This window comes from Cladophialophora carrionii (assembly GCF_000365165.1).
Source record: "Cladophialophora carrionii CBS 160.54 unplaced genomic scaffold supercont1.6, whole genome shotgun sequence".
NCBI classification, from domain to species: Eukaryota; Fungi; Ascomycota; class Eurotiomycetes; order Chaetothyriales; family Herpotrichiellaceae; genus Cladophialophora; species Cladophialophora carrionii.
The window spans coordinates 2149665-2173320 of NW_008481831.1; the positions used below are offsets into that span (position 1 = coordinate 2149665).

Consider the following 23656-nt stretch of genomic DNA (forward strand, 5'->3'; position numbering starts at 1 on the left):
TTGGCCTTGTTCGGTCAAGTCATCGTCAGCCAGGCTCCCAAGAGACTGTACTGGCACCAACTAGCATACAAGGTACATACAGTAGAAGGTGTGCATCCTCTGGGCGTCCGTGGTGGGGACGGTGACCGCTGTCGAGAGGCGGGTTGTACCTGGCCGCAGGTCGCTGTGCGGAAGTTCTGTACTTGTTGATTGCGGCGTTGCCTTTGTCTGGGCGATACTGCTGGTTCCCTTGTAACAACAACAACCACGTCCATATCTCTGTCCGGCCGACCGACCTTTCTCAGCTTTGCCTTGACAGCCACGTCTGTAGCCACGTGCAGTGGAATCAAAATATGTTGCTCCTTTGGCTCCTAGCCGTCGCAATCGCATACTCAATCACGTTCACATTTCACATACACATACACATGTACACGTTCGGAAGCGATACATTCAACCCTAGCCCCCCTTGCCCCCTTGCCCCATGTTTTTCACTCCTCGTCCCTCTCCAAAAAGCCCGGATCGTTCTGCACCTTCCTCTCAAACTTGGCCCACCAGTCCTGGAAACTCTTCAACGGCACGACTTCGATCCCGTTGGCCGTGTTCCCGGCAAAACTGGCGAGGAAGTTGAACGCATTCTTGATGATTCGTTGCGCCAGCACTCTCGTATCCGGAGGCGGTCGTTTGGGTAGTGCTGCGTCGTTGTTGTTGGAAGTTGGCGACAGTGGCGACAGCGGCTGCTGCTGCTGCTGCTGAAGTTGGGCCATCTGCGCCTGGATGTTCTGCACCGGCTCGACCGAGACGCCTAGGTTGACGTCCCCGACGGCGGCGGCGGCGGTGGTGGTAGGCAAATTGACGCGGAACAAGGCCGAGGGTTTCTCGTTGGCGAGGGCGCCGAGGAAGCGGAACCCCGGCGCGCCGGGCAGTTGCATGTACACTCCCGCTGCGGTGTCCGGGGGGAGAGGACTATTCGGGTGTAAGAAGACGCCGACGTTGTGGAAGGGAGGTGTCGCCGGGAAGGAGACGGCGAATTGATTGGGGCCGACGGTCGCCATCTCTGGGATGACCGGTCGGGTTGGAACGAACACGCCGAACATGGTTGCTGGTCGGGTCTATACTGTAGTGGGACGTGACGCCGACGGTCCTAATTACTTGAAAAAAATCTGGTGGGACGGAGAGGGGTGGCCACCAGGAGGGATATTGCAATTAGCTGTACTTAGACAGTCGTGGGATGAATGGCTTGCTTGCTGATGTTGTGAACGGGTCGCAAATGTACAAAGACAAAGGCATGATCAGGAAAATGGAGCAGAGATCATCAGGTTGAGTTCATGGTCGGTCGGTCAGTGCATTGTCCGCACGCTCAATTCGTGCCGCACGCCAGTGAGACCTGCTCGAAGACCCAGAACCGCGGGGTGGTGACCTTGGAAAACGACGAGATCATGCTGGGAAGGTGTTTTAAGGCGGGTCCCTCGACGGTCACAGGTTTGCGGCTGAACGCAGGGACTGATTGACTGACGTGCGCTATGAGGCAAATGGTCGGCGGTAATTTAATTAGTACATAATTACTGAGAGAGGAAAAGTATCGACAACCTCGGACGCAGAGACAAATCTGCCCTTTCGAGCTTCGAGCAGCCGGCGAGATTTCCATTCACCACGCTACAGCAAAGACAGTGGTCAGGCGTAAGGCATCACTGAACTTCCTTGGCTAAAGATGTCCCACAAGTCGAATCTGGACCTGGCCAACGAATGCGACAAGTGAGTCAAATTCAAACATCTGGTCTGCTGTGCTCTCGAGACTGACCGCGCAGCTTTCCATACCATGCACAGGATCCTGAAAAGTTCAAGGCCGTCTGGAATGACTACTACCACTTCTACCTAGAAGGCTGTGACGCCTGTCTGGGGTACATGACCTCGGCTGTCGCTGAGAAATTCCCGCTCACTCAACACTGGAGGCTCGATGAATTGAACAAACGCTTGATCTTCCAGCCACGAGATGAAACCGCAGCACCCGTGACGGATTTCGACAAGCGCAATGCCATTCTAGCGGAATATCTGCAACACGTCCGAGAACAGCGCATCTTTGCTGTCCTGGCTGGTTGGCGGAACGAGCGATACCCGATATATGGTCCAAACAGAGAACTCCTGCTGAGCATGGAACGGTCGGCAACGCCGCTCTTCGGCGTCGTGACTTATGGCGTGCACATGACAGGGTATGTGGAGACTGACGACGGTCTCAAGATTTGGGCGCCTCGGCGGGCTTTGACCAAACAGACCTATCCCGGAATGATGGACAACACAGTCGCGGGAGGTCTGAGCACTGGAGAGGAGCCATTCGAGTGTCTGGTCAGAGAGTGTGAGGAGGAAGCATCACTGCCGGAAGATCTTGTGCGCACTGCGCAGGCTTGCGGGACGTTGACATATTTCCATGTTCGAGACTCGAGAGCTGGTGGAGAGACAGGGCTCTGTCAACCGGAGTGCCAATACATCTATGACTTAAAGATGCCTCCAGATGCGATACCGAAGCCCGGCGACGATGAAGCGATCGATTTCCAGCTGCTGACAGTAAAACAGGTTCAGAGAGCCATGGCCGAAGGTCGATTCAAGCCAAACTGTGCTCACCTGCTGCTGGAATTCTTCGTACGACACGGGATCCTGACGGCGGCCAACGAGCCCGACTATATCGAGATCGTTACAAGACTGCATAGAAAGTTGGAATTCCCGACGGCCTGATTTTGGTGTAAGAAAGCAGGATCCTCCAACGCCTTCGCTCAATGGACTTTTTGTGCTTTCCAGTCGACCAGGCAAGACATTTGCCGCAAGCTCAATACCAAGCCCACTTATTTCTTCATGAGTAGATAGACATGGTCGATCCTCAGCGCGTTGAGAAGGGTGTAAGGACCGTCCATATACAGAAGTAGGCCGCCGAAGGAGACGTAAACCTTGCTACACAGAGTCAGTCTTTTTGCCACTGTAACAGTGATTCCATGCCACCCACATATTGTCTCCGCTGCCTTCTTCGAACCTGTAGATCTTCCCATGGCAGACATAGTCAAACTCGTCGGCCAGAGTCTGCTCGCCTCTGCCCACTTCTCTCCACCCTTTCCCGTCGTCTTTGCTTCCGTCGAGGTTTAGAGAAACGGCTAACGCGACTGTCATGCGGTCGTCGACGTTCAGAGGGTAGAGTTCGGTGTTGACATCGAGAGTAAGAAGAATATCCTGGGAGCCTTCGCTGTAGGCCTTGATGCGGGAGACTCTGTCATACTTTGCGCTATTGATGTCTGTGATCTTGAAGCTGTTTTCGAAGAGTATGTTTTCAGACATCTTGGCGATGAGTTCGACACTGGCGTGCTAGATGAGCAGATCGTAGGAGAGTTGGCGCAAAGCAGCAGGACTTCAAGGTCGCGTCCTTCGAAAGAATTTCCTGGTTGAAAATATGTACGGTGAAGTATGTACGGTGAAGTATGTACGGTGAAGTATGTACGGTGAAGTATGTACGGCAGAACTTGCGGCAATTCTGCGCAAACGAAAAATGAATTTTGTCTTTTGAGACCACTGTCTTCTCTCTGCTATCAGGACTGCGTACATCACCCACACGATCCGAATGTAGCATTAATGTCGTTCCGGAAGCGCAATGTAGGCCTCTCAGGCTCAACACGGTCGGATGCCTCTCCGCAAGTCCTCAGCAAAGCCCTGGTTCAACTGCCCGGAGTACGGCCTTCACCTGTTGATGGACGGTTAACGACGTCGACCGGCACCGCCAGCCTCGATGCACTGTTAGCAGGACATTCCGGACTTGCTCTCGGGTGCTCAATGTTGATTGAGGAAAGCGGCACGACGGACTATGCCGGCGCGCTGTTGAGATTCTATGCTGCTGAAGGTCTACTGCAGGGTCACCATGTTCACGTCGTTGCGTTACCAGAGCACTGGGGTCGAGAATTGCCGGGCGTGGTGGGCGAGAGCGAAATGAGAGAGACACCGGCGGAGACCGAGAAGATGAAGATCGCATGGAGATACGAAAGCTTGGGCCAATTTGGGGCAAACCCGTCATCAAGAGGTGGGCATATTTGTCCTCGTAGCATAGCTAGACCCCCAATCCAATTCGATCTGAACCCATCTCATCCATATTCTTTACCAACACTGACCATTTCTCTTCTTCCTGCAGAACGATCGCAGGCCCCGGGAAGCCCACAGGGCGGGACAACCGGGCAGGGAGCATCCGTTACATTCTGCCATACCTTCGATCTTACCAAGAGGCTTATCCACCCAGCTTCGGCCAAATTGGCCTTCATTCCATTAGGTGCCAACCCGACACAGTCACCGTTGACGGCCGTCCTCGCACAGCTGAAAGCGTCTGTTTCAAGCTCGGCGCCGAATACAGTCCACCGCATCGTCATTCCTTCGATGCTATCTCCAGCCATTTATCCCCCATGGTCAAGTCAACCACAGTACATCCTCCAATTCATGCATGGCATCCGTGCCCTGTTCGCCGCATTTCCAGACCGCCTGACCATGATGATGTCACTCCCACTATCACTGTATCCTAGGTCTTCTGGACTCGTCAGATGGATGGAACTCCTGCACGATGGCATTCTTGAGCTTGCCCCGTTTCCCCACTCCGCCGAGGGTGATAGCAACGCCACTCGTGGTCCCTCCGGCACATCAGAAGAGCCGCCGCAAGGACTGCTGCAAGTTCATCGTCTGCCAATGCTGCACGACCGTGGCAGTGGGGTTGGCACGTCTGAGAATGACTGGACCTTCACTCTCAGCCGGAGAAAGTTCACCATCAAGCCATTCAACCTGCCCCCCATCGAAGGTGACACAGATGCTCAACAGAGAGCAGACTCGGACAAATCAACGAAGAAATCTGACGTGGAATTTTGAGGCTCTCATGAGGAGTCATCAGATCTCGTCCTCAGAGTGCCATCCGTGTTTGTTGAGCATAGTCTCCATCTCGATGTGCTCGGAGGAGGAAGGTCCCGGATTGGTCATGGTCCGGAAGTACGTAGAGTCGTAAGATCCATGGCGGACAGCAGAGCCAGAGATTCGCCCACGAAATCTGTCACCCAAACAGGATGACAGAGCAAGGAAAGCTATTGTGCCTCATCAGTACCCAGCACAAGCGGGCCTCCACCAAGACTTACCAAGAAAGAAGAATAGTGGGATAAAGAAGAGTAAGGACAGAAGTAGAAGAATGCCCATGGTGGAGTGGCAGCCCGTCCGAAGTACGAGGACACGAGAAAACGGACGAGGCTGAATGTCAGAGACGAGGTTGAGCTTTGGCTTTGGCCTGGTTCTGTGTCTGACAGAATATGACTTTGCCTGACCGCGCTTGCTCGGCAGGTGGACCATTTCTGTCAGGCACGCCGATTTGAATTTTGCGTTCTCCCCTTCCACTCACTCTCTTCTTCACCCTCCAACAGAGACAAATCATGTAGACCCCATTCCACCGCTTGAAGCTGGCCTTCGAGCTCCCACCTCATCAATCGCACGTCTACGGAAGCGTAAGGATTATGCTATAGCATCCTCGCTACCCTCAAGACGGACCCTCAGCCCAATTGGTGAGTCAATCCTTCCACGTCTACCACCCACTGTGCCTTGCATGATTAGAACAACTTTTCATAATCTGTCAATCCCCTGAGAGCCTCTTCGGAAGCCACGTGATTGAAACGAAATTCATGTCAACATATGATCCCTCAAACTCGCCGTCAATTTGACCACTCAGCCCAACCAGTCGAAAAGGTCGCTGACTGCAAACATTCCAGGCCAACCACGCAGGGCTGGGGCGATGAACGCTTCTTCAGATCTGAGCTTCGATTTCTCGCCGGACTTGCCAGTGGCCATTTCACTGGTAGGAGGCAGATACCTCCTTTTCGATGTCAAAATAGTAACTTGGCTTCGCCGAGAGCATCGAATATGTGGCACCGCTCTCGGCACCCTCCCCATAGCTCCATCTCAGAATTTGTTCCTCGGTGTGCCCATCGAGATCATGCCAGAAGAGGCCGAGCTACTTGTTGAACGGAACATAGCAGTTATTGCGGACGACGCTCGAGCTCACGCCCAAGCTGTGCGGTCGGGGGATCAAGCTCGAAGGGCGGATTATCTCGCACGAATTGAGAAGCAATCTAATCAAGTTAAGCAAGCTAAAGACCAGGAAAAAATGGAGTCCAAAAGGCGTGGTCTTGAGAAACAATCTAAGAAATCAGCCCATCCGTCACGATCTACTCAAGTTGACCCAGCAAATGACCTGCTTGATTTTGACGAAGCTGTCACACCACACGGCGGCGCGGAAGAAGTCCAAGCAGCAGACGAAGAAGTAGTCGTTCAAGACGTCTCTCCCGTCAAAGTGTTGCCTCTCACCGCAACATCTAGTTCCTATCGAGTCACTCCTGCGACCTCCCGATTGCTTCTCCCTCACCCTCTCTCTGCACCTCAGTCGACGATCGAGGACCTTCCTCCAAGCTACCCTCTGTACAGACATCTCCATGACAAGGGCTTCTTCATGACGCCGGGCCTTCGCTTTGGGTGTCAATACACCGTCTATCCGGGCGACCCCCTCCGCTTTCACTCTCACTTCCTCGCCATCGGCACGGAATGGGATGAAGAGATCGATCTCATGGATATCGTCGGCGGGGGTAGGCTGGGTACCGGTGTGAAGAAAGGTTTCTTGCTAGGTGGCGCCAACCCAACCGGAGGTGGTGTCAGGACTTTTAGTGTCGAATGGGCGGCCATGTAACGAGCTGCTGAGCCAGCGAGCAGGGTACTGCATATTCGACCTCGGACATGGCTGCCAACAGCCCACGGGCTGTAATAAGGATTGGGTTGTGGAGTCCAGCAATCGAACTCCCCTTCACAAGTAGTCCGTCACCTTCCATTTGAATTTTCGATTCGCCCTGTCCGCAGGCCTGAACTCGAACTGGTTCCCGTGTAATTCAAACACCAAGCTTCGCCCCTGCCTCTCGCCCTCATCTCCCTGCTGCCCTCCGTCAGCACCACTTTCAGGCAAAGGAATCTCGTATCGAAACACTGTATTCTTCTTGGGCACCACCCTCACCTCGTCCTTCGGCGTAACAAGCACAAACGTGAACTTGGTATCCCGAATTACAATCCCCTTGGTGCCCACCCTCCCCGCATCTGAACACCGGACCACCTCCAGGTCTGCGCCATGAAAGTCCGCGCTCGCCAACAGTGGACCGTGGCCCTGCGGTGTGACTGTCTTCGCGAAACTCTGCACAACCTGTCCGTCTTTCACATACCCCAGCACCTCGAGCATATAGTCCACCCACATCCGATGTAGGCCCTTGTAAATCTCATACCTCATTTCCTCCTTCTTCAGCTCGAACACGCCTAGCTCTCTCTTTTCTTTCGCGCTTAGCGGCCGTGGCTTCCTCTTGCGCAGGTAATATTCCCGTTTGCGCAGTCGGACGTGGCGTCGAAGGGCACGCTTGTCTCTGTCGGCCGAGGCCGTCGGGTTGAGGAGCAGGGGCTTGTTCTTGATCTTGTCGCCAAAGATGCGGCTCGCGGCATCGGGCGAGTGTGCGCGGGCGACGAGCGTGTGTGCGGGATGGGAGGGAGTGGTTGGGGAATTGGCCGCGCGATGTGAAGAGGTCATCATGTCAGTTGTTGAAGGCGCTGCTGTCGTCGTAGTACACGTTGTTTGTGTGTAGTATATGAGTGAGTAAGGTACCTACTCTGCGCGTGGCTAGCCTTGTGAACTTAGGTAGCGGATAATGCGAGGACGACCCGTGCTACAGAGGTGCAGCCAGTGCGTCGTGCCAATATATGACATAGTGCGCAATGTTCATCCGGATGTCGTGTATGACTACCCTGCGAACGGGTCGCAAAGATGAAATATTGGATCTTGCTTCAAGAGCACCAGAACGAAGGTTTATACTACTTTTTCTCTTGGGCACAACGGCGTGGTGCCTAAACGCAGACGACGTCACTCTTGGCATTGAAAGAGACGAGGTTCACTGCGTACATGTAGATACCTGAGTAGGCACATGTCTCTGAATGAAGGATAGTCATCCTGAATTTCGTTCGCATGAACTTAACGTATTTGGACCTATTTTTCTACTTGCATGTTGTATCGAAGTGCGACCGTAAAAGGTTTCCGCGCTGAAATTGGAGATACAAGATCCTGACGTTCCCCAGGGCCTAGAAATGTTCTCTACCGAGCCATGGAAGACGAAGCGAGATGAGCATTCAAGGCCCGATTGGTTCGGTCGCTTGTGAGATCAGAACGACTGGCGACGATTACATACCTCACTCATACAAAATTCAGGTCTTCCACTCCTCGACATCATGCGCGGCATTCTTTTCCTCCCTACGGTCTCGACCAAGACGCCGTGCAGATGCTCGTGCCCTGCATACAGTGGCAAGCGAAGGGCAATACACTTCTATGCATACAGCTGAAGGTCGAGAACTGGCCTTTCGTGCCAAATCGCCGAGTATGGCTCTCATCACCACGAGTCCCACCGCTACTTCCTCAGCCGCAGCCTGTGCAAGCATGCACATACATAGAGTTGTTCTACCAGACGCCGCATTCTTGTCATGCAACGCCGATACTATCATCAAGTCCCTAAGTTGAGATGGCTAAAAATCTACAGTTTTGCTGGCAGCCGCTTCCGCATCCGACGAAGAACATCAGACTCATCGAACTCTTGTCAGCTAAGTCCAAAGACGCCCCTATCCAACTCAAGCTCGCCACCTATTCCATCAATGGGTATTGCCCGAGCTATGAGGCAATCTCGTACACATGGGGCGACGCAGTCGACGAAGAAGAAATTATCATGGGTGGGGAAGACGGGCAATCTTCACGGAAGCTCCGTGTCCGCAAAAACCTCTACGACTGCCTCAAACGACTCCGCCAGACCACCAGTGCTCGATACTTGTGGGTCGACGCCATATGCATCGATCAGAGAAACAACGACGAAAAAGGTGCCCAGGTGTCCATCATGGGCAAGATCTTCTCGGGCGCAGAGCGCGTTCTCGTCTGGCTCGGCGAAGTCGACGACGGCAGCGACACGATCTTGGCGAAAGCTACCAAAAGAAAATGGTGGGCGTTCGGCGCCAGTTTCTGCATTCCAACCACGTCAAAGAAGAGAGCAGCGCATCAGATGTCGGAAAGTCCTACTGGTCACGAACGTGGATTGTTCAAGAGATCGTCAGTGCCCAAGCCATCTCTGTTCACTACGGTGAAGCCGTCATCGACTGGGGTGCTCTCCGACTCTTCGCGGAGTTGTGCGGCCACGACGGAGACTTTTCATGGAAATTCGACCTCTTCGATGAGCCACGGCGAGCGTGGCACCTGTCGGCAAACATTCGTCAGATCAACACAACCTTGATGGACCACATCGAGCAATTCAGCGGTTTGCAATGCCAGGACGTCAGAGATAAGGTGTACGCCATGCTCTCCATTTCCGCGCCACTCATAAGTGGAAAGGAGCTCTTCCCGGACTACACGATCGGTTCTGCCGAGCTCGTGTGCAGAGTTTGTGAACACTATCCGCCCATGATCAAGGATGGAGTCGAGATGCGGTCCAGGCTGGCCAAGATACTTGCCGTTTCTCAGGACGAACTCGACAAGTGTATCCGTGACCGAGGTGGCGTGCGTTTGAATCGTCCTCTGCATAGGAGAGTCTACGTTGCCGGCAAGACGGCAATGAGCATTACCAAACATGCCTACCGCAACTTCATCCGGAAACGTTGTATAACTTGACCTATTTCTTCCGGCGCAATTAGCCAGGGCACTACGAGCGCTTCATGTCAACCAGTCTATCCCTGAAGGCTGCAAAGGAGCTTCTCTGACTTCTCCTCTGCTGCGAAGCTGAATCCAGGCTTGCTCCCAAGGCGGCATTCGCCAGCAATGGATGTGATAGCTCTTGGCTTCCATGACGTCCTACCTGGACACGACCGCTCGACACTGCCTGAGTAGCTGCCGTGGTGGCTAACCTGATAATCTTCAGCGACGGTTTCCGGAGGTCTTTGCTTCGTCTGAACCGGTGGAGATAAGCCTTGTCCAGCCGCAACTCGACGTTACAACCTGGCTTTACAAGCGAGTCCCACTCATGCGCGAGGACCATCCTAGCGGGCGCGGAGGTCCGGGTCTCGCCAAAGACGACTGTGAACTGACCTAGGCGTGTGGCCGTTTTCATTTCTGCCAACATGGTCCTGAAGTCGCTCTCGCCGAATTTGAGATCCACCGAGACTGACAAATCCGTCCAAGTGACCTCGTCGTAGTCGGCAGCTATGAACGCATGCATCGCCTCCAGAAATTTAGCAAGGATCGCGGGAGAGTGTCTTGGGCACGGTGGGGGCACTTACCTGCCAGGTGCGGACGAGATTATAAGGTATCTCGAAACTTGAACCTAGGGTGTCGGTGAAATAGATGACTTGATTCAAGTCTCGAGTACTCGGTGCTTCCCCTGTGCCTGCAGGTTCTCGCGGTTGCTCGGGGTCGTCACTCTTCTGCCGAGTCTGGCTGACGGTTGGACTGCTCTGGGCCGATGTTCTGGTTGATTGTTTGGAGAGTGAGTCGTCTTCCATGCTCCCGGACTCGCTGCTCTCTAGGACATTTCTTGTCTGGCCAGGAGTCGTGGCGGCAGTTGTTGCTTCGTCTGCCAATCTGATGACCTTCTTCTGCACCGCACGGATCGCAGCGTATGCTTCAAGTTGCTCCTCACGTTCTTCTTGCTCTTGCTCGGCACTTCCCGGCCCATCGGCGTCCAGCAGCGTCACCTCGCTCAGACTCTCGGCGACCTCGTCTGGGTCGGTAACAAGGACGACCGCCAGGTCGGTGGACAGCTGGATGCTATCTTGAGATGCAGACTTTGGCCGCCGAGGACCACTCGGACCGATCCCTGCCTGCTGCGATACTGGTCCTTGCTCCGGGTTGGGTACGAGTAGTAGACGCCCATCTCGGTTTGCCTCGTTCCCCGACAACAGCTCTGGAGCTCTGTTGCGAGAAGTCCCCTGCAAAGCCGATTTGGTGTCGGCGATCGACCTGCACAAAATACTAAAAATTACCGTTAGAAAATGCTACCCAAGGGCCGTTCGGAAGATTTGAGTCTCTCGGGCCTTACAAGTGAACGTGCGGTGGATTGGGGGTATTCTGAAGCGACAACGCCTGCAGCAGAAGCGACACATTGCCCTTGAGCGCGTTGAGCGCGGCGTGGTAGAACAGGATCTTGCTCTTGCAGCTAAAGGCCCACTGGATGCGCAGGCCCAGCTGTCTCATCCGACTGGGACTGTCCCTCCACCGGACGAGAAGCGGCTCCAATTCGCGAAGGAGGGTCTCGAACGGTTTGACGACTTGGTCCATCGCGACGTCGAGCAATTCCTCGGTCGTCGACTCGGTCCGCCTCGACGCCGCCACCGACGACGGTAGACTGTCGAGCAGGTCGCCTAGCACCTTTGTGGTTTCGACAAACAGCCAGAAATCGTTGGCGAAGACGCGCACGGCGTCGCCGGCGCTGCCTATCTCGTCGGCAAGGTTGTACAGACCTTTCGCCACCGTCCAAGCTGTCTGAGCGAGGCCCAGCACACTGGCAGCCAGTCCTACCGGATCGCCCATGATGCCAATGCCGATATTTTGACCTTGTCAGGGGATAGATGGAGAGTCGGGAGTGAAGGCGCCGTCGAGGGCCATGGCGGACCATGAAATAGAGCCAGTGTGCTGCCCCGCGGAATGTGGCTTGAGGCTGAGAATCTAGACTCTGGTAGGCACACCTCGCAGGTCGGTTTCAGCGCCAGCGACTCCACAGTGCTGGTGTTGAGGAGTGTACGGAGTACACAGTGATGTACCCAGTAGTACGGAGGGCCAGACCCTTTGCAGGGTAAGTTCTGGGCATGTGTATTACTTGTGTACTTCTGCGCTCCTCGGCGAAACTCGAAAATGGACCTGCTAATGCGGTTTCAACGAGATTTTCCGCTTGACGTCTTGCACTGATGATTACGACAAAAGCATCATGTACGAGGTACCATGTTTGATCAGACTCAGGTGTGTATAGACGTCGATCGAGTAGGGGAAAGCTGAGGCATCCTTTAAGCGGCATGTGGACAGGATCCCTCCTTCAAGACATGTTCGCTGTGGCTACGTATCTTCCTCACGGTGGCGAGACTAAGGAGTAATTAAAGCAGATGGAATCGTGGCCGGCCGATAAGATGGCGATGGACTCACTTAGGTGCGACTGGTGCCCGGTGAGGACGATTGTTATGTATTCCGAAGCTGGTTTGGAAGGGCCATCTGGTCAGGACTGTGAGACTCTGCTTATCAAGCTTCCTTCGCAAGGTCACGGTCCCGGGACGCTCACTCATCAACTCGACGCGTACCTGTCGGCTCCGGTGCGTCTGCACCTCCGCTGATCGTCCTAGAGCCAGACAATGCCGAAGTCTGAGCTCTAAACCTCTACGCACAAAAGATCTCAATTAGGCCTTGTCGTTCGTGGAGCCGAGTCCTCGGGCGCTTCCCTGCCGCCGCGGAGCCTGGGTTCGGGCCGACGAGTGAGTGCTTGGTAAATCCTGCCTTCTTGTGTACAGTACTCTTCGGGGAACGGGCTGGCCTAAATTACTTGACCCATTCCATATTACAGTTCAAGGCTGTGAGTGGGAAGGAGAGAGGGAAGGACATATCTATTTACACGGTCATTTACCACGGAAGAGCCTGTCATCGTTGATAAGTACATATATACATATATGGGATACCTGGTAAGGAATGCCACGACTTGAGGCGCCCCCTTGTCACCAGCGCACCTGTGCCGGCATCTAATGTTACACCACAAAGAGGCCAAGCCTGCTACGCGTAGGCGACATCGAGTCACACAAACTCGTGTTGCCGTTGAAGGCAGAACCTGAGGAGTCTGGTAGAACAGGCACTCCCAGGATCGCCAGCCTCTCGTTCATGACGTGATGTTTTGGCCATCGGGGCTCGCCAAGGAGTCCGTCCACGGTTTGCACTGTCTGAAGGACTCTGCTTCGCATGGTGGCGCCGTGCCTCGATGCCTTCACCAGTACTGGATCGCTGGCGTGGGCCTCCAAACTACTGTACCTGCTGGTCGGTCCGCTAGCTGATTCTCGTGGCCCTAGCCGGTACTGTATCATATTGGCTATAGTTGCGGTCGACGCACCCTTCCTGCAGCGAGCGTCGTCGACTCAAAGTGCGCAAGTTTCTTCCACAACGTCTCTGAGTATGGCCAGCGGCGATAATTGCAGGTTGTTGAGCGAGTGCCCTGGTAATCGTCGGCGTGGGAATACTCATGACTGAGATTTTCTTTGACGGCCTAATATAAGTACTTTCAGTCTTATTTAAGGAGAGAGTCGTGGAAGTAAAATCAGTCTCATGACGGCAGCTTTGATGTGGCGCTGAGTAGGACCGATACCGCAATACAGGCACATACTGTGTACTCCGTACTCTGTAGGGTTCCATGTTAAGTGAACGGGCTGATGCTTGATAGGAAGCGAGTTCCGGGTAAGGAGAGTCTGCGGTCTCGTGCCGATAGCCGTAACTGCCACAGCACAATAGTGCGCGTTCGCAAGGGTTGGAGATTGTTAGGCGCGGCGCCGCCCCCGCCATCGCGTTCTCTTGGCGCCTTGGCAGTGGCTAGGGTCGTCTTTTAAGCCTCTGACGCGCCATCATCCGCAACGGCTGAGGCGAGGTTCCAAGCCAACTGACGCCGAAGCGTCCTCTCGTCCAAACCCTACTGTGTGCTATCTCGACCGTGGAGACGGTGCCGTTCGTCAGGTTCCTCGATTATGCCGCCCTGCGGTAGGCCGCCCGGGGCGAGCGACATTGTACTGGACATTGCCCTGAGCTTGACATCTGGCACGCGACATCCGAGTCCACGGTGCGTACCCAGTACCCCAGTTCTGGGTGGTGGGCGCTAATAAGCGGGAGATGTCCAACGAGTACCGTTCCTGTGTACGGAGTACCAGTGTGAGCCCGGAAGGCCCGGGCACTGAAGCAGGGGGACCAAAACTCAAAAGAGTTGTGTCTGCATACGTAGGTATGTACCTCGTTCTCAGGAACACATGGAGGATCCATCTCTCCTATTCTTGCTCTTGCGGGTGTGGTGCGTGTTCTTTTGTCCTTGATTCAATTTACCGTTGCAGTCAGTAGTTTCCTGTCATATTCCAATCAGCATCTTCATTCGCTCTCTGGGTTCTTCTTTTTAGGTGATAGACAGCCAAGATCCCTCTGACAGTGGGGATTATGCGCGGCAGGCGAACAGCGTCTTCGGTATACCATGCGACAAGCCCATGAGCAGCTTACCCAGAATTCCGCCAGGCAAGGGAAGGGAAGGACGATAGCAGGAGGCGTCATTCGACATTCTGCAGGACGGCAATTACCGGATAGACACTCCTTTGCCTCTAGATCAACGTATGAGAGGCAGTGCTCAAGAGGAGGGCGAAAGAGGTAGATTCCAGACGAACAAAGGGCAACGATGAAGTTTTCATGCCTTGTCGCCGTCACCGCAACCCTCGTCCTCAGTGCAACACCAGTCCTGTCGCAGGATGAATTCACGACCTTGGATGTCGACCCAGGTGCGGAACCCGTGCCAACACAATACGACGAACCCGTCCCGGAGGAAGGCAGTGAATATGAATACACAGGAGACGAAGATTACTGGCACGGGCATCCACACCTTCCCGAAGACTGCAACGACATCCGCATCTTCAGTGCGCGCGGGTCGGACGAGCCTTACCCGGGCCGCGGAGGGACGATGCTAGGGGTCATGTGTTACCTGTTCGAGTCGGTCGGCCTGTCGTGCGACTACGAGGACGTCGTCTACCCGGCCAACATCTCGTACTCGGGACTCTTCTGCCAGTCGGCAAACATTGGCGCTTCCAGGGGCCAGACTCAGATGGCCGCCTACGTCGAACGATGTCCAAACTCCCGGTTGGTCCTGACGGGCTATTCTCAAGGCGGCAGTGTCGTCGGTGATATCTTGGGAGGCGGAGGTGGGCCAATCTTCGGGTGTGACCAGCCGTGGAACCCATCGATGCCCAGGTCCACGGCGCCGGGGTCAAGCAGTAAGTACACCATAGTTACTGAGTACCCCCTGTCCAGCTTACTTGTTTATCCGTCCTCCCTTTGCCAGCCCGCACTCCCCTTGGTTGTTTCCTCCTAGCTCACATTCTCACTGACGCCCTCCAGTCGTCGCAGTCGTGACGTTCGGCGATCCTCGCTTCACCGTCAACCAAGCGTACAACATCGGCCGTGGATCGGGGTACAGTGGTGTTCTGGCGCGTGAGGGCCAACAGCTCGCCGATCTCAACCAGTACGACGACATCCTCGCCATGTGGTGCAACGCAGGCGACCCCGTGTGCGCCGTCGGCAGCGAACCCGTCAACATCACGGCCCATTGGTCCTACTACGACGAATACACCGACGTGGCGTCCCGGTGGGTCGTGGCCACGGCGCTCGGCCAGTCCGACGTCCGCCTCGACTTGGATCTCGACGGGCAGAACGAGAGCGTCGTCTTGATGGGGAGGAATTCGTCGAGGAATGGTAATGATAGCGAAAGTGGAAGTGGTGGCGGGGATGAGGATGGAGGCGTGAGCTTGCGAGGTTCTCCCTCCGGCGGCATAGGTGTGGTCGGGCTCGTGGCGTTGATTACAGCGGGGTTGGTCTGTATGTTGTAGAATATCAATAATGACGGAGTGCCCGGAGTGTAGTATACGGGGTATACGGAATATACGAGAACATATCACAGCATATGAGAGTACAGCTGCAGTACAGTACTCCCTCGCAGAAGAGGCTCTCGTGCCCACCCCTACTAAAGACCAGGGAAGGAGAGTGCGTGGTGGGCTATCGATGGTCTTGACGACCGCCAGAGTAGCAGTAGCAGTAGTAATAGCAGAGGCAGTGTCAGAGACAGAAGTAAGTCAGAGGCACAGCAGCAGCATAATGAATGCCCAGATTCCAGCTCGGTTCGGACGGTTCGGACCAGTTTACGTACTTCGCATGGCAAAGCACGCACTCGTCGTCAGCTACTGCTAGGCCTACGGCATATGTCTCGGGCACTGTATAGCACTCACTCACTCACTTACTTAACTGCACCCAGCCTCATGATCCGTAGCCCAACGCCCCGGAGCTCTCAAGCATGATTCGAAACAATCAATGCCCGTTCCTCACGTCGGCCGCCGCCGCCACCACGACCACCCCATTCTCCATGACTTGGCCATCACCACCGCCGTGGCAAGTCGCCTCCCCGTCGACCAAGACACTCCGATTCGCCTCCTGCGTACTGGGCACCACATCCATGGCCGGGTTGCGCGTGAAGAAATTGACGGGCTTGAGCCCCACGGCCATCTTCTCGCACGGCATGACGGGCCAGTCCTCGACGCGCGGGTTGTGCGTCGACCCGAAAGTATGCCAGACGACGATGTCCTCGTTCCTGACGTTTGACGAGGACGAGGAGCTATTCCTGCGCCTGTCGATCCAGCTGGCGATCCCCTCCCCACCCAGCGATTGCATCGTATGGTTGCCGCTTGCGAAGAGTTCGTCGTCGTGGTACCGCGTGAGCCAGACGGCGTGGGCGGCGAATTCCGACCTCTTCGCGTGGTACGAGGACGCGTCGGCCAGGAGAAGCTGGCTGTAATAGGGGCTCAGCTTGTAGCCGACCGGGGTCCCGGTGATCGGGTTGAGCACTTCTTCGTTGACGATCTTGAACACCCTGTTGACGGTGTGGTCGAGGTCGAGGCCGCATTCTTGATCGATGATCTTGTGTCGCGTCGTGTATCCTATGCGGAATGGATTCGGAATGGTCGTGTGGCCGCCCTGCGCGTCGTCGTCGTCGTCGTCGTCGTCGTCGTCGTCGTCGTCGACGACTGGTAAGGGGTGACTTTCTTCCACGACGAGTGAATTTCGCCACCCGGCCACCGCGGGGTCGATCCGCAGGCAGAACAGATGCTGGTGATACGGCGCCATTACCCCGGGGGCGACGGTGGTCCCAAAGGGCACGGACTCGCCCACGGGGATGGGCACGGTCGACACGATGCCCGTGGCGCGCACCTCGTACTGCAGGCTGGCGTCCATGCCAAAGTAGAAGGCGAAGATGTACTCGTAGTTGCTGACGGTGATGATGGTCTGCAGGACGAGCACGCGGCTGCGGACGACGACGGCGTGGCCCGTGCGGAAGTTGGTGTGTTTCCACAGGATGCCGTCGTCGATCTCGTGGCAGCACACGGCGTTGGGGATCTTGATCGCGTCGCCGCCGGACGTGACGTGCCAGCCGTCAAAGTATTTGATATGCCCTAAACAGTCGCAGCCGAGCTGCAGGTTATTGGCGTTACAGCCCGCGCCGTCGTTGCCCAGGTCGAACGCCGCCTTCCGTGCGTACGGCGTGCGCGGGTCCCCGTACGGCACGAACATCTCGGACAGGCTGAGCCGGTAGAAGAGCGAGTGGCCGTCGTAACGCACGTCGTGCAGCGTCAGACCCTCGCGGTAGTTGAACCCCACGCGGATGTGCCATTTCTCCCACCGAATCAGATTGCCACGGGTGGTGAAGGAGGGCCCGTCTGGTTGCGAGACGTGGTAAGGCTTTGTCGTGGTGCGGCGCGGCGGCGCGACGTCGGGATGGTATTCGATGTCGGCACCGAAGATCTTGGACCGGTCGTAGGGAGTGGCCTTTGTGGTCGTCCCACCCAACGTCGAGGCCGGGAGGTAGTAGATCTTGAGCACCTCGACGGCGCCGGACATCTCGACGCACAGGTCCAAGGGGTAGGCGTAGTGGTTTGCATCTGGGTGGTCCAGGAGGCGCATGTAGAAGTAGCACTGCAGCCGATGAAGGGAATCCTGTTTAGTATGATTTGCTTACTCTGTTCGAGGGTCCAAGGCAGAACTCGGAACGTACCATTGTGATCTTCTGGCTCATGTCGTTCATCCCGTCCGTTGCGTACGTCCAGGGCTCGATCTTGACGACAGCACCGTCAGGGAGCTGCATGTCCTTGATCGCAGCTTGCACTCGCGGGTCATTGAGGCATGCCGCTTCGGTCTTGACCATATCATTGCCGTCCACATGCGGGTGTCGACCGACAAGTTGCTCCTTGTGGACGATCTCCCCAGAGTCCACGTTGACCTTGAGCTCGTAGAAGTGCTCGCTGTCTCGCTTTGCGCCAAAAAACACCTGGACGGTCGCCAGCCGAGCGGGCCTCTTGCCTGCCGGTTGTCCCTTGTGTTCGGCGTCTAGGAACACCGTCATTTCCTCCTTTGGCGGTTCTGCAAGGGTGATGACCCGGAAGTATGCCTCGCTGTCAGGGAATGCTTCACGGACATGTTTCGCCGTCTGAAGAGTCAATTCGGGGTTCTCAAAAAAATGCCGAGCCTCTTCTTACTTCAGATATCTCCTGAGGAGCCAAAGGATCCAGCGGATGAGGAGTTGATATTGCCATCTTGCCGGATGACTTCAATGCTACGTGTCTGCGTCCGACTGAAGACCAGTCTGGAATAGAGGTCGATCTGCTATTTCTCTAAGGCTCTCGGCCTTTTGACGACGCTTCTGGCGGGGCGGATGATCCGTGATGTGTATGAGACTGGAGGAGGTGCTGCATGCTGTGGGAGGAATTTATCGGGGGTAATGGCCCACGCCTTCTGATGAGACTTGTACTCCAAAGGAAAGTATATACTGCCAGGGCCGGGTCCTCTAAAGGTAGCTTGAGACGAGGCCATGGACTCCCTGCCGATATACGGAGCTATCCGCTCCTAGGCGTGCGGCGGTTAAGCGACGGTCGGAAATACGCGACAACCAAACTTGCTAACCAACCTAGGGAAAAGGTGAGCAAGTGGTCGCCATCACAAGAATCGATGTGGTGAAGCAGGTGTCGATTCGGAACGCGAAAGAGAGTAGTCACCCATGGCATAGCAACGACCGGGAGGATGTCTGGGCAGCAGATGAAGTGCTTGAGATGGACGTGGAACGGGATTCGTCTCGCCGAATCAACTCGAGGAGACTGTGTCACACCAGCTGTGGCACTTCAGCTGTTTCGCGAGCATGACAGCCACGAACTCCGATGTCAGACCTCGTGGAGGGCAAATGGCTGGAGAAGCTCTGCGAAGCGTAGAAGGGACAAAGATGCGAGAGGGCTTGCAATGCTCAGTAAGGAATTCGACCCAAGACTTTCAGTAAAACAACCGAGCAAAAGGCCCGATGATGGAATTATGTCCAAGTGGATACTGCTTCCCATATCGGAGCATGCCCTCAACTGGACCTGGTATACATGCCGCTTTCTCTTTCGTACACAGAGGCGAGAGTCGTCAAAAGGGGGGGGGGGGGGCCCTATTCTTCAAATCTCCATGCGACCGCCGGTAGAAGCCATTCGGACTAGTTCACCAAGAAGGGATCCCGGAGATAGGAGAGCCACCACTTCTGGTTGTGGGCCACCCCGCAAGGAAAGTCTTTTGCTGGTAGTACAATTGCGTTCGGGTCATCAACTTGTCGAAGAATCTATTCAACGCCGGGGCCGCTGTCCGATGTTTCGCTGCTCGCCCCGAAGTTGCCGACTTTGAGGTTCTTGTCTTGGGCGACCATAACGGCGAGGATCTCGAGGATGTCTTTGGGGACGGTATTATCGTAGATGCCGATCAGTGATTGCGGTTCGGGGTAGACTTTCAAGCCCTTGTAGAAGCAGAGAGCTGCACCGATAGTATCGGAGCCTGGGATGAATAATTAGTCTAGGAAAAGATGGGAGGAGAGAAGTGAGGCGCACCATCACCTGCGAGCGCTTCGCCCTGAGCGATTTGTTGCATGAAGAAGGCCTCCTTCTCCTCGATATCCGTAGGAAATCCCTCTTCAATGGCTTCTTGTACAGCGGCCTTGATGTCTTCGCGCTTTTGTTTTCCCTGCACCTCAGCCTCCTCCTTTGCTAATCTCGCTTGCCTGCGCGATTCTCTCTTGAGAGCCTTGCGAAACTCAGGGTCATTTCTCCGCCTGTAGTCGAAATATACAGCATACGCTGTCGTGTTGTTAGCCTCATCATCCCAGTCCGGAAGGTAGCCACGAACCGATGAGCCCCGTCACCACGGTGCCTACTGATATCGACACGATTGTTGAGGTCTTCATGATGAGAACGAGGTTGAGGTGCGACCTGGCCAGAGATGGCGTGCACTCCCTCTGCCGACGCAAGTCTGCTGCGTAGATGAGTCAATATGACCAGTGAGAAAGCCGCAACTAGATGAAGATTACTAGGAAATGCGAATATCTATTCTGTGGTGAACAGCGTGTTGAACAATTTGCAGGTGACTTGACTTGCACGGAGAAGCTTTGCCAAAAGTTTGGGGACGAGAGAGACAACGCAGCCGCTAGAACTTCGGCTGGCGTCTAAGTGCTTAATGATCGACCGTAAGCCACGTGCCTCAGCCACACTCAGCCACGACTCAGCCTCAAAGCCTGTTCATTGGCCACATGGACTCAGGAGACGCGAGTTTGACCTTCGACACATCACACGATCGGGCCAACGTGCTCGGAATTCGCCTGGGTGTTGCTCACAAGACGCCTATTGCATCCTGTTGGGTATCTATTAGGAGACAAAAACATTGAGCGACGCGCTCAGGTTTGACCGCTACTAATAGCGCTTCCTCCCGCCGAGTAATTCCCCGTGAGATTGCGGTCTAGAGATATCTGATCCTCAACTGCCAGGCTCCATCGTTGGTATGTATACACAGCCACCCAATCAATATGTCAGGACGGTACTGACAACATGTCTAAAGGGTCCAGCTCAATGACCAGAAAACAGACAGCGCTGCTTCAGTCTATGATAGCTCGCCGTGTCGCTAAGTAACCACCGTATAGGACAATCCGAATCTCGATCTCACGTTACTCCTTCAACGGCAAGTCTGCAGCTTTGCCTCACATTCTCTCCGGTCTTCACTCGGCTCTGCTCAGCCTCTTTGTACAATACATATCATCTGCACAGTAGATGACGAACTGTACATCAGCATGAATTCAACCGGTGGCAACATGATTCAACTCTCAGTTGGGAGCCTGCTCCAAGGGTTACCAGCCAAACGGCGGATAGAGGAAAAGATACCACGATCCTGTGATTGAGGCGATGTGCATGGACCGGGAGAACGGTATTCTCGCTATTCATGCAGCATGGCAGCCAACGACTTTCCACATTCATAAAAGCCCGCATGGTGCCGGGCCTTTCTGCACTGGGAATTTTCAAGGTAGGCGGGAATTCGCTTGCACTTTTGACTTTCTGTCGGCTTTGGGCTGCCGTCAAAGGCTAAGCAGTCTACCGTTCAGAGACACCTCATTACGTGGTAGGAAAGCCTGGCTCTTCGTACGGGATGTCATGCCCCCAGAAGGCGTCTGACGGTCTATCTTGCGCACAGGCTGCCCATGCGTCATTGATCTGAGAGCCGATGGTGCTGGGGCCGGCGCTGCAGCCTGCTATTCGGTTGTTCAGGATGCCTCTTGTGCCGAAGATTCCAGGTGTCTGATCCTTCACGACCGCCACGTTGCCAAAGCGAGCACTCTTTCCACATCTACACTATTGTCGGCCGATAGACAGCCACGCGATTAGCGATGCGGAAATCAAGCTCCTCAGAGCTGGTATTCCCCCGCTGCGCAAGTTCAACTGGTTCATCGGATGAAGCCATGAGACTCTCGTAAAGAGACCATTGGCTGCGCTGATTAACGATCTCAAATACACCTCCTACGCGCGTAGTCACCTTGAAAGCGGACCTGTGATATGGGCTGTAGGGCCAATCGCAGACCTTCGAGGTAGGTTACCAGCCAGATTGGGCATAGTCATGCTGTCAGGGTGGGAACACTTACTCATCGACGGCTTCCCGTTGCGCACGGCCAACAAGTCGCGGCCGACATGAGGTGCATGCTCGACCACAAGCTCTGCAGCGGATGATGGCGACATTCTGGTGAGGGATCATTGTGTGCCGCATCAGAATGGCCCGCTGGAGTGCCCCAGCTCAAAGCCTACATTGATGACTGTTTGGAGTCGACGACATATTCTCGCGCTCTCTTTCTGGTCGTCTCTGCTACATCTGATGCAAACCGACAGAAAGATAGGTGCTCAGATGGGCTCTAGAAAGACGAGCCCCAAAGCGAAAGGAGGCTCTGAGATTTTGAAGCCCGAGGATCAGACATCTGTGCCAAGCACGCGCGGAGGTCAGGCTCTTCTTCATGGCCGCGTCCGCTTCACAATGACTCGCCCACCTTATCTGCGAGGTTACCGTCGCATGCTGGGGAGCCTGCATGGGGAAACTCGGGGACGACAAGGTGCATGAAGGCATCCTTCGTCCGCTCTTCGTCCGACATCCACAGGAGATATCGACCGCCGGCAAGACGGAACGGATCGTGCTCTGCTCGGGTGCATCCACGCCCGCGGTCACGCTGGTCGACCATCACTCAAAAGCAGCCGGAGGATATCATCCCCATTAAAGCAGCAGTGTCAGTGGGAAGAAAAGGTTCTCTTCCTCGGGTCTCTGATTGGTGGTTGGAAATAGGCACTGAGTAAACCACTACGTAAGCAGGCATAGGACAGGGGGGGCGAAGGGGTTACCGAATCGTTCAGCCAATGTTTGCCCATATGAGCTTCAAATTGGATACAGATACTTTCCAAGTCGGTTCGGATGCACGATCGCTCCCCAAAAGCTCGATTTGCAGTCCAAACAGGTTAGGTATTCGAAGACCATAATTGGTTGCGCCGCCACAGAAGGTCGTGGCTTTTCCGGCTTTGCATGAAAGGGCGGTTGACGGAGAGTACAACTAGAAAGTGGTCCCGCTAGCTGAGATCTTCCTCACCGTGTCATAACCGAGCGAATATGGGCGGTTGACGGAGAGTACAACTAGAAAGTGGTCCCGCTAGCTGAGTTCTTCCTCACCGTGCCATAACCGAGCGAATATGGGCGGCGGTAAAGCTCCTCAGCAGCAGACTCTGAGAAAGCGAAGGTCCCAGCCGGTAAGTTTATCGTCCTCCCCGTAAAGCAAACCGAGCCGCTCACGCTCGAGGATATAGGAGTGTGAAAGGAAGCCTTCCGTTTGCCAGCTTCGTGAGCCCGCTGGTGTCGACGATGACATTCGACGACTTGAGAACCAAGTAAACCAACTGAAAACCGAGTGCAAGATTCTGCAGCGGGCCCGTGACGAGTCCGTGGTTGTCGCATCCCAGATGATCAAGGAAATCGAACGTTTGGAAGATCTTCTGAAATCTCAACGCAAGGCGAAAGAGCAAGGGTCGAAAACCACCTCACCTTGAGATTACGGACGCCCTTGAACCAAGGACGAAAGTACATGCAACCAGACGTCGCCTTTGGATATAGCATTGCATGAATGCAAGGCTCTCTTTTGGACGTCAGCGGTTTCGGCTTGACGTCCACTGGATGCCTCAAAATCTTTTAATGCTTCATCGGAGCTTTAGGAGGAATATTCACTTCTCCCAGAGGTGGCAACAGCGGGTTTGGCTTGACGACTCTCGGTGATCTGATTTGGATCTGGTCGTTGACGGTGGAGTATTGGCTCGTAGGCACATTTTCGGACCCATTACCGAGGATTGAGAGTTGTATTGAACAGGAGCTGTCCGAAGATTGTGGCGGTGGGTCGTCACTAGCTTGCACAGGCGGAGGGGAGAATGGTGCGTGCGGAGGAGCGCCAGAGCAAGCTGGTGCCACGTGTGCCCGAGTTGCTTGTCGAGCCAAAGACATGCCTCAACAATGAGCCTGGCC

The 23656-nt window shown here is 55.0% G+C and overlaps 12 protein-coding genes across 12 annotated transcripts; 6 read left to right on the plus strand and 6 right to left on the minus strand.

Annotated features, from left to right (window-relative positions):
• Nucleotides 1-467: 467 nt before the first annotated feature.
• On the minus strand, nt 468-1073 carry G647_07742 (uncharacterized protein; the record flags this gene model as incomplete). The annotated part of the gene is made up of 1 exon (XM_008732054.1): nt 468-1073. The coding sequence occupies one exon, from the start codon at nt 1071-1073 to the stop codon at nt 468-470; it is 606 nt and encodes a 201-aa protein (XP_008730276.1).
• Nucleotides 1074-1687: 614 nt separating this feature from the next.
• On the plus strand, nt 1688-2706 carry G647_07743 (uncharacterized protein; the record flags this gene model as incomplete). The annotated part of the gene is made up of 2 exons (XM_008732055.1): nt 1688-1731; nt 1785-2706. 2 exons carry the CDS (start codon nt 1688-1690, stop codon nt 2704-2706), a joined length of 966 nt encoding a protein of 321 aa, XP_008730277.1.
• A 107-nt stretch (nt 2707-2813) lies between these two features.
• On the minus strand, nt 2814-3297 carry G647_07744 (uncharacterized protein; the record flags this gene model as incomplete). The annotated part of the gene is made up of 2 exons (XM_008732056.1): nt 2814-2919; nt 2972-3297. 2 exons carry the CDS (start codon nt 3295-3297, stop codon nt 2814-2816), a joined length of 432 nt encoding a protein of 143 aa, XP_008730278.1.
• Nucleotides 3298-3588: 291 nt separating this feature from the next.
• On the plus strand, nt 3589-4857 carry G647_07745 (uncharacterized protein; the record flags this gene model as incomplete). The annotated part of the gene is made up of 2 exons (XM_008732057.1): nt 3589-4030; nt 4139-4857. The coding sequence occupies 2 exons, from the start codon at nt 3589-3591 to the stop codon at nt 4855-4857; spliced, it is 1161 nt and encodes a 386-aa protein (XP_008730279.1).
• Nucleotides 4858-5761: 904 nt separating this feature from the next.
• Nucleotides 5762-6709, plus strand: G647_07746 (tRNA-intron endonuclease; the record flags this gene model as incomplete). The annotated part of the gene is made up of 1 exon (XM_008732058.1): nt 5762-6709. One exon carries the CDS (start codon nt 5762-5764, stop codon nt 6707-6709), a length of 948 nt encoding a protein of 315 aa, XP_008730280.1.
• Nucleotides 6710-6823: 114 nt separating this feature from the next.
• G647_07747 (uncharacterized protein) lies at nt 6824-7585 on the minus strand (the record flags this gene model as incomplete). Its single annotated transcript, XM_008732059.1, has 1 exon — nt 6824-7585. One exon carries the CDS (start codon nt 7583-7585, stop codon nt 6824-6826), a length of 762 nt encoding a protein of 253 aa, XP_008730281.1.
• Nucleotides 7586-8564: 979 nt separating this feature from the next.
• Nucleotides 8565-9320, plus strand: G647_07748 (uncharacterized protein; the record flags this gene model as incomplete). Its single annotated transcript, XM_008732060.1, has 1 exon — nt 8565-9320. The coding sequence occupies one exon, from the start codon at nt 8565-8567 to the stop codon at nt 9318-9320; it is 756 nt and encodes a 251-aa protein (XP_008730282.1).
• A 405-nt stretch (nt 9321-9725) lies between these two features.
• On the minus strand, nt 9726-11548 carry G647_07749 (uncharacterized protein; the record flags this gene model as incomplete). Its single annotated transcript, XM_008732061.1, has 3 exons — nt 9726-10241; nt 10300-10990; nt 11058-11548. The coding sequence occupies 3 exons, from the start codon at nt 11546-11548 to the stop codon at nt 9726-9728; spliced, it is 1698 nt and encodes a 565-aa protein (XP_008730283.1).
• Nucleotides 11549-14414: 2866 nt separating this feature from the next.
• Nucleotides 14415-15615, plus strand: G647_07750 (uncharacterized protein; the record flags this gene model as incomplete). Its single annotated transcript, XM_008732062.1, has 2 exons — nt 14415-15003; nt 15128-15615. The coding sequence occupies 2 exons, from the start codon at nt 14415-14417 to the stop codon at nt 15613-15615; spliced, it is 1077 nt and encodes a 358-aa protein (XP_008730284.1).
• Nucleotides 15616-16090: 475 nt separating this feature from the next.
• On the minus strand, nt 16091-18366 carry G647_07751 (uncharacterized protein; the record flags this gene model as incomplete). Its single annotated transcript, XM_008732063.1, has 3 exons — nt 16091-17749; nt 17829-18260; nt 18310-18366. The coding sequence occupies 3 exons, from the start codon at nt 18364-18366 to the stop codon at nt 16091-16093; spliced, it is 2148 nt and encodes a 715-aa protein (XP_008730285.1).
• A 1052-nt stretch (nt 18367-19418) lies between these two features.
• On the minus strand, nt 19419-20033 carry G647_07752 (uncharacterized protein; the record flags this gene model as incomplete). The annotated part of the gene is made up of 3 exons (XM_008732064.1): nt 19419-19627; nt 19681-19926; nt 19976-20033. The coding sequence occupies 3 exons, from the start codon at nt 20031-20033 to the stop codon at nt 19419-19421; spliced, it is 513 nt and encodes a 170-aa protein (XP_008730286.1).
• Nucleotides 20034-22836: 2803 nt separating this feature from the next.
• On the plus strand, nt 22837-23190 carry G647_07753 (uncharacterized protein; the record flags this gene model as incomplete). Its single annotated transcript, XM_008732065.1, has 2 exons — nt 22837-22893; nt 22951-23190. 2 exons carry the CDS (start codon nt 22837-22839, stop codon nt 23188-23190), a joined length of 297 nt encoding a protein of 98 aa, XP_008730287.1.
• Between the last annotated feature and the right edge of the window lie 466 nt (nt 23191-23656).